The 13,942-nt window shown below is 37.4% G+C and overlaps 1 protein-coding gene across 1 annotated transcript; it reads right to left on the bottom strand.

Annotated features, from left to right (window-relative positions):
- Nucleotides 1-2,905: 2,905 nt before the first annotated feature.
- LOC131783030 (uncharacterized) lies at nt 2,906-4,965 on the bottom strand. Its single transcript, XM_059099779.2, has one exon. It carries the CDS (start codon nt 4,767-4,769, stop codon nt 3,720-3,722), a length of 1,050 nt encoding a protein of 349 aa, XP_058955762.2. The 5' UTR covers nt 4,770-4,965; the 3' UTR covers nt 2,906-3,719.
- Nucleotides 4,966-13,942: the final 8,977 nt, after the last annotated feature.

Below are 13,942 nucleotides of genomic sequence, written 5' to 3'. Positions count from 1 at the left end.
AGACACTTACATGAAGGACGGAAAAACTAAAAGATGATCGCAGTGAAAGAATTGATGTTAACCTAATGCATTCTGATACTCCAATGTTCAATTTTTTTAAGAAACTTTTATGAATGAGATTAAAAGCAGAATTTATGCGAAAAATCGAACTAAATACAAATCGCCGTGACTGAAAAGAATGCGAAAACAATAAGAAAAATGTGCATGCAAAACACAAAAATGTAATTAAAAACATAAAAGGAAAGAAATCACTCAGTGGGAATGCTGCAGTTACAATTCTCCTGTTTCTGGGTGATGTGCTTCTAAATCACAAACATAACAAATCAGTACAGAGACTGTCTTGTATCACAGTTGAGATCAGGCTTGCCTACTCAGTACAAGTAATTTGACATCAGCAGACTTGTCCTGCTGGTTAAGTTCCCTATTTCAAGTAAAAGTACAGTGATGTCATGATTGTTTTTTAGGTACTTTAGTTATTATTTAATAATTTAGATCAGTTGCTTTATTGCTCAGCTTGCTAGCACATATACATAAACTGCACTTGCATTCTTTAAAGCTATTTTTCTTCCCTCCCATCCCTCCCAGTATCTTGCTCAGCCGCAGGTAATTTAGTGTTAACAACTGAGTTGAAAACGTAAATTAGCCACTGTAAAGGGTAAAAAAGCTGATGTTTCAAGTGTTAGCCCTTTGTCAGATGCTTGAAATGTCAGCTTTTTTACTCTTTACGGTGGCTAATTTACGTTTTCAACTCAGTTGTTAACACTAAATTACCTTCTATACTCTCCCGTCGATGCAGCACCACGGTTTCTTTAGAAACTTACCCCTTTATTCTTGTTTAGCTGGTCTTGGGATCTGTCCAAGTTTTCTTCTAGACAGCCTTCTGATTTTTTTCTTTAACCCTTTAACTCCCAAGATATGGGATTGTTAATTCTCCCCTCTAGCTATTACACATTTCCTTGTAAATTGGCTACAAGAATTTGGTTTTCAATCAAGGTAATATGTTGTACCTGATGGGTTTGGGTATTCTCATTACCTGTGTGCTGAATAAAGTATGGAAATTATAAGAAGAAGTTACATGTTAATCACTTCTGGCAGTCAAAGGGTTAATAATTGGTTTGAGTATTATTTTATTATTAGCATAATAGTTAGATAAAGCTCTTTGGCATACAAAGCTTTGTTTTCATGTCCAAATTGAGCACTCTACTAGGATGAGTCATTGCTGCTAGCATTATGCATGCTCACTAGTTTTTGTAGTTTGAGCACTCTGGCATGGCTTAGATGATCCCACATATGTGAGATCACTTGGGGTGGCTATATGGTCTTACCTCCATCCTAGCATCAGCACTGCACTGATGAGGCCCAGAAGGCCGAAACGGTACTGTCTGCAGTTAGTTATATATATATATATATATATATATGTCATGTAAGAGTTGTGTGATTGTGAAAATATTAGTTGATTAGTAATCTTGTAATTATTACAATATTACTAATTAACTGATTTCTAAAAAAGGTTGTCTTTGTCCCAAATATTGCTTGGTGTTTTGTTTTGTGGTTTAGAGTGTCAGTAAAAGGCAATGTGAATTGTGAAGTGGACACCTATACAAATTTAATTCCATACACCTGTGCTACATTCTCACATACTAGTACACAATCATGGTGGAGGCAAACTTATTTAGAATGAGCATTGGAATCCTTCCAGGCAGCTGGGTAGGCAAATGGTGAAGCTGCTTGATACTGTTCACTTTGCTGTTATGTGTCAAAGTTGAACACAGTTTTTCAAAGGAAACTGACTGCACACTTTCAAACTAGAAGTAACTCACCTTGCATTGTCAAACAAGAAGCAGCCATTTATCAAGATAGTTATGTCATAATAATCATGGTAATTAATGGATAGAGTTTTAAATGGGATTTGCCAGTTTAACTGCCACCATCTATAGAGACCATGGGGTACATTTGAGCTGTTCTTAGTGAATGTACGTATGTGGAGATAGTAAGAAAGCATAAGCAATTTGTTGCAAAATGAAATAAGAGTCAGAGCAGCAATTGGATATTTTTATAGGAAGCAAAATTGACCAAGCAGTGCACTTTATTGGTAAAGAATGTTTCAGAATGTTTCATGTGGCTTCTGATTGATAGGTGCCAGTTATATAATAATGAAAATTTTTAATCAGTAGGGTTCGATCTAAAAATATTCTAGAACTGAAAATAAATGTCAAACAGTATAAACGAATTGTTTTATTATTGTTTTGCAAATAAGGGGAAAGTGAAGGATCATTGAGGTAGATCAAAAGAATATTGGGATCAATATCAGTATCTGAGCAACTGTCCACCTACCCCTCCCCTAACTCAACAACAGTCAATTGATAACAATTTAGGGTTAATATTGGGTTAGGGGAGGGGTAGGTGGGCAGTTACCCAGATACTGACATTGATCTGAATATTGTATGTATCCAAACTTTGCACTGCTACCCAAGTAGTCATACTGTTATGCTGGACACACATCTAAAACCCATGTGTGCAAAGACTCTGTGATGCCTCAGATGCAGAAGTTCAAGCCAATTAGACTGCATGCTAAACAGAGAGGGAAATTATTGCCTTAAATCCCTGAAAATGACTAGCCTCTAATTTTTCCTTACAATATCACCACTGAATCACACATTAAGGTCATGAGAATAAAGGATATGATCACCAACTAAAGAAGCTCTTGATTGTAAGACAAATTCTCCTTTTCAGCATGTCAATAAATGTACAGAGAACAGTATGGAGAATATAAATGCTGATGTTAGGTGTAGAGGGTTAAGGCATCACTAGATGACTATACCATGTGTTCATTTGCTTAGGGGAACATTATTTGTTGGAATATGTTGGTGACTACAACAGCTTCTGTGTCCACTTACTAGGCGTCTATTGTAGAATTGTCTTTATTGCAAACATCACAGAACTTACAGAGCAAAACTTTTGAAATTAATGTACATGAAAGTGACATTGATTTTGAGAAAAGAGTGGTACCAGTTTGGCAAATAATTGAAATCCTTCTTTCCCCCGGTCCCTTTAGTGACACCAATTTCTTTTTCTGTTTCATCTTACAACAATGTCGCTGATTTCCATCTAAGCTAAGGTTTGTTACTAGTAAGAAAACTGTAATAAATTCTAAACATTATACAGAGCCAAAATAACAGAACCACAATCCCTTAAAACTATCGGAAATGAATATTTTGCATAGCAGCTGAGCCAAACCAAACCGCCGTCGACGATGTACGGTACTAATTTCGTCGCGTTCCCATGAACAGTTAAATGATACCCACAATCTATATTGTTCTACGCTGTTCAAGAAAGGCTGCTTCATGAAGACAATTTTTATTTAAGAATTGCTTGTCTATGTTACGAACACCAAGGAGAAGTTTCCTTCCTAAAGTTCATTACAAACAGTGGCCTCGGGGCCTAAATTAGGATCTTATTATAGTGCACACTACTTAGAAGAAATCCGTGACGTTAAAACAAGGAAAAATCCGTCTAAATCAAATAAATCTAACGTAAAATGTATATCCTCTTATAAAAAACTTTTCTATCGGCAATGGATCGAAATTTTGTAAGAACACACCTTAGGAATTAAATGACCAAAAATAACATTTTAACAAACTGTATTTCCCTACCTCCGCTCACTTAAAAGAACATTGATAACTGATCTCCCTATTAGCTGGGCACTTTTAAAACTGTTCTCACAGTTCTCCAGAGTCTTTCGAAGATATTATTTTCTCTTTAGGGGGATCAACGACACGGCATGGAATTGGCTCATCGCATTGAAGAAGCACCTCACAGGAGGCCTTAGCAAAATTCTTACAAACAGCTTTTCCTAAGTATTTGTCTCGGTTTTCCGCGGTTGTTAAGTCCACTGTCTTCGATTTGCAACGCTTTGGCAAGGCTTTATAGTTAATCTCGGCGATTCGTAATCCGGTCAAGCCTTTTTTCTCTCCTTTTGCCTTATAACGCTGTGCAACTTTGTACAACCCTGTTGTTGATATAAACTGCGATTTGTACCCTTTCTGACCTCCACAGTTAACGTGTGATATAACTTTTCTAGAGGCTTGGGGATTTTTAGCAATAAGTCCGACTTTGGGATCTTCGTCAGGTCGCAATATTCGCCAAAGTTTGCTCCCAAATTTGCATTCATCATCGACGCTATCGGAGGAAAGTGAACGACCAGCCAACTGACATCCGAGAGCGTCGAACTGAGACTTGCACGGATCAACACATCCATAGCCATCACAACACGCCTGAAGGTTCTCGTCGCAGCATTCTTTAGACTCACCGTATTTACAACAAGGAGCCTTTTGCGTACAGCATTTGTCTTTCCCACAACAAGCTTCTTCACTAGAGCAGCAATTTTCACCGTTGCAGCAAAAACTGTCCTCCTCGCAGCAATACCGACCGCATACCTTTGGATATCCTTCTGGACAACATCCTTCAGGTAGGCATAAAGGATGGTCTGCCGGACAGCATTTGGATTTTTTATTTCCGGGCGAGCAACATATTCCACCTCCTGGACAGTAATGGGTGTAATCGCCTATTTCTGCACAGACCTCGTATCCTACTCCGACTTTTGAACTGCGAAGTTTGCCCTTTTTAGTTACGATATGGTTTGGTGCCTGTAGCAAAACTTTTTTACAGCCACTGTCTTGAATCACTTTGAACCCCGAGGCAATAACATTCTGGCTTATAAGAAGAGAAATCAAAATCGCACAGGCAACTTTCAAATTCTGGAGATCCATCTTGTTTACTGTGAGTTTGTTCGTTAATTATGCAGCTTCACTTCCGCGTGTCACCTACCTGTTTTTTTTTTTTTTTGGAGAGGGGTCTGGAACCGAGAAACGATGTCCTCCCAACTTGCAAAGTGACCATCACGCATACTAGTCAGAAAGCTTTCTTTAGCAGTAGTGGATGATGTAAATATCGGTTGAAACTATATTTACTTTCGCGCGACTCACAAGTTTGGTTTGGGAAAATAATAAAAAATTCAAGGGAAACGACTGGAAACGAACCCGAGTTGAGATTATCACCGAGATGGATGTATCACTTGTAGAAGTGTAAATAGCCTTTTACTTGTATACTGTGGATTTAGTAGGTAGCTCGTGTTTTGACCAACCAGGCCCTACAGAACGAGCGCACGAGGCGAGCGCGACTTAGCGAGTCGCGCGTGACGCGCTTTTGCCCCTACACGCCTGGAAAACGCAGTTAAATAAAAAATCACCTCTGTTCTGCAGGCTAGAACCTTCTTTTATTTGGTTCTTGATTCAACCAGTAGCCTGTTTCAGAAGTTCAGTTTATAAAATGGAACGAAATATTAAACGGCGCGTCACGCGCGACTCGCCAAGAGTGAAAAACGAGGAAGGCTTGGGTCGGGTCGTAAACCAACCCGACCCTAACCAAAACCCACTCGCTTGTCCGCGACGTCTCTACTGAATTCAAATGCGATAAGAGTCGCTCCGCTTCATTTCCGGATACCGCAGAAATAACATCATCGACATATCCTTTTCAGACTTTGGGGCATATTTTCGCCAAACCGAAGGATCCTGTCACGAAAGAACAACGAACCGACGTCATTTATTCTATTCCTTGCAATGACTGTGACAACGAATACATACAGACCAAACGTCGGTTTGGTACACGGTTAAAAGAGCACCAAAAAGCGGTTTTCCTTTACAAAAAGGAAAATTCAGCTTTATCGGAGCATACATGCCTAACTAACCATACAATTGGATGGGATAATTCTAAAATTATCACCACTAATCGGCGTTACCACCAGCGCCTTTGTTTGGAGGCTTGGCATATTAACTTCGCCCACGCTCCTTTAAATCGTGACGATGGCGGTTTGCTTCCTGACGCCTATTTACACCTCGTCAGAAAAAAGACCGCTAATTAGTGATCATATAAAAGGACCTCTTGTTGCAACGTTTAGATCACCCCTGATGTAGGCACTAGACACGGGAGTATCGAAACGTTGGGTCTATGAATTGTAACTTCTTCGGTTACATACATTAAATCTGTAAACCAGAGTAGCATCAAACTATGTCTGATATTGACACTTCAGTAGATCTTCCTCTTGGCTTTCACCAGTCACACCATCCGCTTCGGTTCAACTTAAACGCATGTATTGATTTGATTCAATAACACTAGTGGTTCTCTCAGCAGTTTTTCATCACCGAGGGACGGCCTTGACAAGCATGAGAAATCCAAAGAGTGGGAATATAACATAATGCTTGTATATATAATACATTTTATTTAACAACTACTCACCGAAGAGGAGGTAAATATCCGCCACTTTCACTGATACTTAGGTGAATAATTGTTTTCGTATGTACCATATAGAAACCAAAAAAAGAAAAATCATTTCTGTTCATATACCAAAATTGCACTATTCACCTGAGTGATATTAACATAACATGTGAATTTTAACATACAATTCCTTTCTTGGTCGTATTTTAATTTTTATATTTACTATGCAAAAATATATCCAGGTTCTGATTCCCTTCTGCATTTAAGCTTGAAAACAAGGTAACCATCAAAGTATATCATCATCTTGGGCAAAACAGCTAAACCATGTTCAATTTCATACACTTCCTCAACTACAACACCTAATTTTTTTACTGGACCCATGTCTTTTATTCCAAATCGACCTCTTGGAGCAACAGAAGAAAATATTTACTAATTAATATGATGGTAGGACAGGGATACGAAAAGGTTACTCAGAATAACTAAAAAAGTATAATCATTAAAAAATATTTAGATTCAAGGTGTTGGCAATAAAATGTTAATAACGAAGAGTAAATAAAAGAAGAAAAACAAAAAAGTGAAAAAAAAAGTATGAGGTAATTATTACTGATATTTAACTTTTCTCCTTTAAGTGTCACTTCTGAATCAAGATTTAAGGTGATAGAGAGAAAAGAACTGATAACCAACCAAAGAATCTATAGATCATCAGACAAATTCTCCCATTCAGTGCCATAGGAAATGTACGGAGAATTGTATGCAGAATGTGTATATAGATTCTGGGGTGTATAGGATTGATATTTACCCAGAAGAGAGCTATGGATTATATGGTTATTTATATATTGGTCTAGGATCATTTATTTGTTATGAAATAAGAGACATTTCACTCACATCATGTTTGCTAACCATATTAGAAAGGATGCAGACGAGAAGAATACAAAAGACTAAGAGAAGGATCAAGCTGGAGAAAAGAAGAATTGATTTATTTATGTATAATTCCTTTTCAGAAAGTAATGTAATTTTCATGTTTCTCCATTACTTCCCTTTCTAATTCTTTCAAATTGTATTTATTGCCTTTGTTATATTTGTGTTTGCATAACAACATACACTGCAATGTATGATTTTCAATTTGGTCCTGATTATCTTTTTGAGTTCTTACATCGATGTTTAAAGTACTTCCAAGAATCACAAAAGAGAAACTTTCAAATTCCTTAAGAGTCAAGGTTAAGATTTGTGTACTTGAATATCATTAACCTCTGTTTCAACTCTTGGTTTACAATATGACTGCTTCAAAGCAAGAGTGCATAAACTTACCTCCCCACATTGCCTTGGTTGCATGATGTACCTTAATTTTATTCTGCAGAGACCTCAAAGGTAGAGATGATGTAAGGGCACATGAGGTTGGGGTGCCTTATTGTGAAGCCACAGTATAGGAGCAAACATAAAAAAAAAAATAAAAGCAAACATTGGCAGTTATTCTACAAATATTTGAAGTTTTCTCGTAACTGCTGATCAATGCCACAAATCTACAGTTGTGACAGGTAACTGACATTCAGTTGGTCAGCTTGCTAGCACACGTACATGAACTGCACTTGCATTCTTAAAAGCTATTTTTCTTCCCTTCCCATCCTTTCCAGCATCTCGTTTTGCTGATCTTAGTATCTGTTTGAGTTTTCTTCCAAACAGCCCTCTGATTTTTTTGTTTAACCCTTTAACTCCCGAGATCTGATTGTTAATTCTCCCCTCCAGCTGCTACACATTTCCGTTTGAATTGGTCAGGAAAATATGGTTTTCAATCAAGGTAATATCTTGTACCTGATGAGTTTGGGTATTCTCATTACCTGTGCGTTGAATAATGTATGGATATTATAGGGAGAAGTTACATGTTAATCAGTTCTGGCAGTCAAAGGGTTAATAATAGGTTTAAGTATTATTTTAGTAGCATATATATATATATATATATATATATATATATATATATCATATAAAAGGTTGTGTAGTTGTGAAAATATTAGTAATATTAGTAATCTTTTAATTATGACAACTTAGGCAATGTGGGGAGGTAAGTTTTAGCACTCTTGCTTTGAAGCAGTCATATTTTAAACAAAGAGTTGAAGCAAAGGAAAGAAAGTGGACACAGGAAAACAAAGGAAGCAAAGGAAACTGCGACAGTACATTTTCAAATGAAAAGCAACTCACCTTGTATTTTCAAACAAGAACCATCCATTTATCAAGATATTTATGTCATACTATTCATGGTAATGGATGGGGTTTTTGATGGGATTTGCCTGCTTAAAACCACCAACTGTTGAGGCCATGGGAGACATTTTTGAGCTGTTCTTAGTGACTGTATGTATGTGAAGATAGTAAGAAAACATAAGCAATATGTCACAGAATAAGAGTCAGAGCAGCAATTGGATATTTTTTATAGGAAGCAAAATTGACCAGGTGGTGCACTATATTGGTGAAGAATGTTTAAGAATGCTTCATGTGGCTTCTGATTGATGAGTGCCAATTGTAAGATAACAAAAATTTTTAATCAGTATGGTTCAATCTAAAAATATTCTAGAACTGAAAAATAAATGTCAAACAGTACAAATGAAGTGTTTTATTATTGTTTTGCAAATTATTGGAGTAGATGATCAGAATATTGTAATGCATCCAAACTTTGCACTGCTACCCAATTAGTCATACTAGACACACATCCAAGACCCGTGAGTGCAAGATTTTGTGATACCTCAGATGCAGAAGTTCAAGTCATTTAGACCCCATGATAAACAAAGAGGGAAGCTATTGCCAGCTTATGCTGTAGTCACATGAAAATTTAAACCTTAAATCCACAAGTGACTAGCATTTAATTTCTTCTTACAATATCACCACTGAATCACACATTAAGGTTGTGAGAATAAAGGAAATGATCACTAACCACAGAAACTCTTAATTGTTGGACATATTCTCCTTGTCAGCACTTCAGTAAATGTACAAAGAACAGTATGGAGAACATGAATACTGATGTTAGGGTGTGAAGGGCTAAGATGTCACTAGTTGACTATGCCATATGGTCATTTGCTTGGGGGGGACATTTTCGATGGAGCATGTGTTGGTAACAGCTTCTGTGTCTACTTACAAGACATTTATTGTAGGACTGTCTTTCTTGCAAACATCACAGAGCTTACAGAGCAAAACTTTTGAAATCAATGTACATGAAAGTGACATTGATTTTGAAAAAAGAGTGGTACTAGTTAAGCAAATAATTGAAATCCTCCCTCTTCCTCAGTCCCCGTAGTGATATCATTTCTTTTTCTCGGTTTCATTTTACACAAATTGTACTATACTTTTGTTTTTACTTTCGCTTGATAATAACTTACACGACACAAGAATTATCGTGTCTATTCATTTCACGCTAGGAGTTTGCTAGTGTTATTATTTTTCTATAAAATTGATTGTCTCTTGATGGTCTATCGTTTTTTTTCGCCTTAGCTTAGGTTAGATTCTGTTTTTGGTAAAATTTCCGCACAGCCCCATACTTCATTATGCATTCAGTTCTTGAATAGAGAAAACAATGACTAAAACAATACATTGCCATTGGGAAAACAGATTTGTTTTACAATAGTATGGGGCTGTGCGGAAATTTTACCCTGTTTTTAATTATCATATTTCAGTTTGAACCTACAACTTAATCTACAGCTACTACTATTGTTTGTACTGGTACTAAGGCTAACGCACTTTGATCTGCCATTAAATCAGTTAAAATCTACTGAGTAGCGTTTGAAGTAATGTCACCTCGAACCGTGCCACCCCTGTAGTCGAAGAGGACTTGAGTAAGCCTCATGCAACCTCTTAAATATTCACAATTACACCCAGGAACAGTTAAAAAGGTACGTATAGGCTACATTTTTCTACGCTATTGAAGGCTGCTTAGTGAAGACAATTGTTATATTAGACTTGTTTGTCTGCGTTACAAACATCGATCTACACAGATCGCCCCATGTAAGGTTATCCGGATTCCGGAATCCAGGAAATTTTTGCTCGTGGAATCCGGAATACTGGGCTCTGGAATCCAGAATCCAGCTTTTGGAATCCAGGATCCCGCTAAAAAGGGAATCCAGAATCCACTTGCTGAAAATCCATTTCAAATCGTATTAACGGCTTTCACCCGCATCCATGCAACCACTGTACAGTGCAGTTCATTCACGTGGTCAATCGGTGCTCAAATTTAGAAAGTGTTTCTATCACTGAAGCGTTCAAATCCCACAGGATTTGCTTGGAACATGAATATAGCCGCTATTTGATTGTTTTGGAACACCTCTAAATAATGATATGGCCGCTATGACGTCCTGTGAATATTAACTTACTGGTTGTCATAACAACAGTTGAAAGGTGATTTTGTAAAAGATACGCTTTAGTTTTCCCATAAATCTAGGAATTTGTAAATTTCTGTGAAAATAATCTGACTATTGACAACTTGGATGCTTTGCTTTTGCCTGCTTGCCACGCCTTTTTTTTTAAGCAAATGGGCGCACGGCAAGTTTTGGCACCGGAAACTGCGCTACTTTTATCTGGCATCCAGGGTCGAGGTATCGACCTCAATAATAATACTTAATACTCTTTTCATTTCCGACTCTTTCGAACTTTCTGGCACTTCTGATTCGCGATTGACCAAAATCAAAAATAAATATCCATTTTCCTTAAATCATAATGAGAGCATCAAAAAGTAATATTCTCCTGCAGATGACCGTGGAAGCATAGTTGTAATTAGAAGCCAGACGAAAGCCAGGAACTATCAAAACTACACCAGTCACTCAGAGCACGTGGAGGGACACAAGCCGCAGTATTACAGAAAATTTGCCGTGTCTTTTTCAATTGATATATCATTTGTTTATTCGATTTGCTCTTTCCCTAAATCTCGATACTTCAATCATAATCTATGGGGAAGCACAAGAAAAAGCAAAAGGCGGAGAGAGAAAGGTAAGTGTAACAGTAATGATTCAATTGATTCTTTGTTCCATTTTGAACTAACCTCCAGCGAAACTTACCGAAAATTATTAAAAATGCATCTTCAGGAGCTCAAGAAACCGAAGAAAGAAAGACTAAAAGGAAAAATACACGAGTTCAAGACCATCGAGGTTTGAGGATTTTTTGTGTATTATGAAACACTTTTGAATTTTTTTTCGGGGTTGCAACGAGCAAACAGGAACGACAGGGGTTTTAATGACGAACTATGGTCAATAATAACTGTTTCAATGTAGTAGAATTCGGAAGTTTAAAAGAAGTTGGAAGACTCGAAAAAACGCTTGCTAAACTTGAGAATACTCGGCCAATTGTTTGCATCTCATGGAACAACAATGTTTTATGCCTCGTTAAATGATGAAACGCAACAAACGCACTCAGTGCGCAAATTACATCTAGGAAAACAAGCTTTTCTATCCGCGATTTACTCGGGGTGTCATTAAAATTATATTCCAGTTTAAATTTTTGCCTCAATACCACGGTTTTTGTTCAAAAGGAAAGTTTAAAAAGTAATTTGAGATGATAGGGAAATATTTTCGAGCTGTTTTCTTGCAGTTCTAAGTCAATTTTATATTTAAAAAATTGGCCATCTTTTCCCAGTCGGAACAATGTTATGCTGCACTAGAAAAACTTTTTAGTCTAACAGTTATTTACAAATTAAAAATGATACGCAAAGATTTGAACTATTAGTTCTTTGTTACTATTAAATCACTTGAAGAACCTCGAGGAACCTGTATGAAAGAAATGCGGCCTCGCCTCTTCAGAGTTGCTAAAAAGATGTGGAATGAATGGACTTAAGAGACGGACAGTCTCAACAGGTATTCCTGCAACAAAAATTTATCCCTTAATTTGCTGTTATACATTTCTCATAATTATCAAATGTAGTTAGGAAATATGAATAGACAAACATGCATTCACAAACATGTCCTTCAATAGTGAAATCCGCTATTGAAGTCATTCCTAGAAAACGCAATGCGAAAATTAGGGGCAAACCAGAAACTAAAATCTGGAATCTTTTGTGTTTTGGAATCCGGAATCTGCAACGGTAGAATCCGGAATCCAGCTCCTGGAATCCGGAATCCACAGCGTGGAATCCAGAATCTAATACTGTCCTGGATTACCTTACATGGGGCGACCCAGACGTTTCCTCCTCGTGGTTAGGTACATTAGTTCAATTAAGCTCATACTAGGATTCATTATAGTGCCCACTACGTTAAAGCAATCCGTAAAGTTATAGAAAAGAGAAATCCGTCGAAATTAAAACAAAATAGACCCAGAAGAGAGAACCTAAGAACACACAGAACACCAAAATGCTGCTTCTCAATATCTTTTTATAATTTTAACACATATCTCTATTAGCGATGAATCCAGATTTTGTAAGAACATACCCTAGCAACTAAATGACTACAAATCACATTTTAACAAGTTGTATTTCCCTACCTCGGGAAATCTGTTTCTATAAATGCGACTATAACACGTTCTTCGTAACAGCGCATGAAGTCTGGTTCCACTCACTTTAAAAACCTTGATAGGTGATCAATCTTTTGGCTGGGCACTTTTTAAAATGGTATAAAGTTCGCAGCTCTAAAGAGTCTTTCAAGGACATTTTTCTCTTCAGGGGGATCAACGACGTGACACGGGATTGGCATATTGCATGTAAGAAGCACCTCACAAGAAGCCCTCGCATAATTCTTAATTCTGTCAGAGTTTCCTAAATATTTGTCACGGTTTTCCTCGGTTGTCAAGTCCCATATCTTCAATTCGCAATGCTTCGGCAAAGCGTCAAGGTCAATTTCGGCGATTCGTAATCCGGTCAAACCTCCCTCCTGTCCTTTTGCCTTATAACGCTGAGCAGCAGCGTAAGACGCTGTCGTCGATATGTACTGCGATTTATACCCTTTCCGACCTCCATAGTTAACGTGTGATAAAACTTCTTTACAGGCTTGGGGATCTTTTGCCACAAGTCCGACTTTGGGATCTTCGTCAGGCCGCAATATTCGCCAAAGTGATTTCCAAAATCTGTAAACGTGTCTCAAGAGATACAGACATAAGGCCACGACAAAAATAAATATGAAAAGACAGATTTCCGCCAGTGTATGTAGCCCCATGTAAGGTAATCCGGATTCCGGAATCCAGGAAATTTCTGCTTGATGCATGAGTTTGGTCGAATGTTGTGAAGATTCACTTTCGTGAGTCAGCTTTCTTTTTTCAAGGTGGGGAGGTCTGGAACCGAGAAACGATGTTCTCCCAACTTGCAAAGCGACCATCACGCATACTGATCAGTGAACGAGTTTGTGACTGGGAGTATAAGGTTTTCTTCTTTAGTCGAGGTGCGTGATATAAGTATTAGTTGAAATGATATTCATTTTCGCCTGATTGGCAAAAATTTTAGTTTGGGGAAATAATAAAATTTTCAAGGGGGAACGACTGGAAACGAATCCGAGTTGAGATTATCGCCGAGATGGATATACCCGATTGAAGTCAATGAAGTCTTCAGATAAATTCATGTAAATGCAAATTCTTAGAAAAGGACATTTTAGAAGAACGATTAAAATTTTGAAACACAGAAAAAACGATACAAATTCAAAACCAGTCACTACGTAAAAAGATATGCTTTACCTTACCTTGAAGGTAAACAATAGATGAATTTTTCTAGGGTGGCTTT

Source organism: Pocillopora verrucosa, chromosome 5 (genome assembly GCF_036669915.1).
Source record: "Pocillopora verrucosa isolate sample1 chromosome 5, ASM3666991v2, whole genome shotgun sequence".
In the NCBI taxonomy this organism is placed as follows: Eukaryota; Metazoa; Cnidaria; class Anthozoa; order Scleractinia; family Pocilloporidae; genus Pocillopora; species Pocillopora verrucosa.
This window is presented reverse-complemented; position numbering and strand designations above follow the sequence as displayed.

What these genes read in the sequence shown, in the direction of transcription:
- LOC131783030 (XM_059099779.2), bottom strand. Translation starts at nt 4,769, where the DNA reads ATGGATCTCCAGAATTTGAAAGTTGCCTGTGCGATTTTGATTTCTCTT.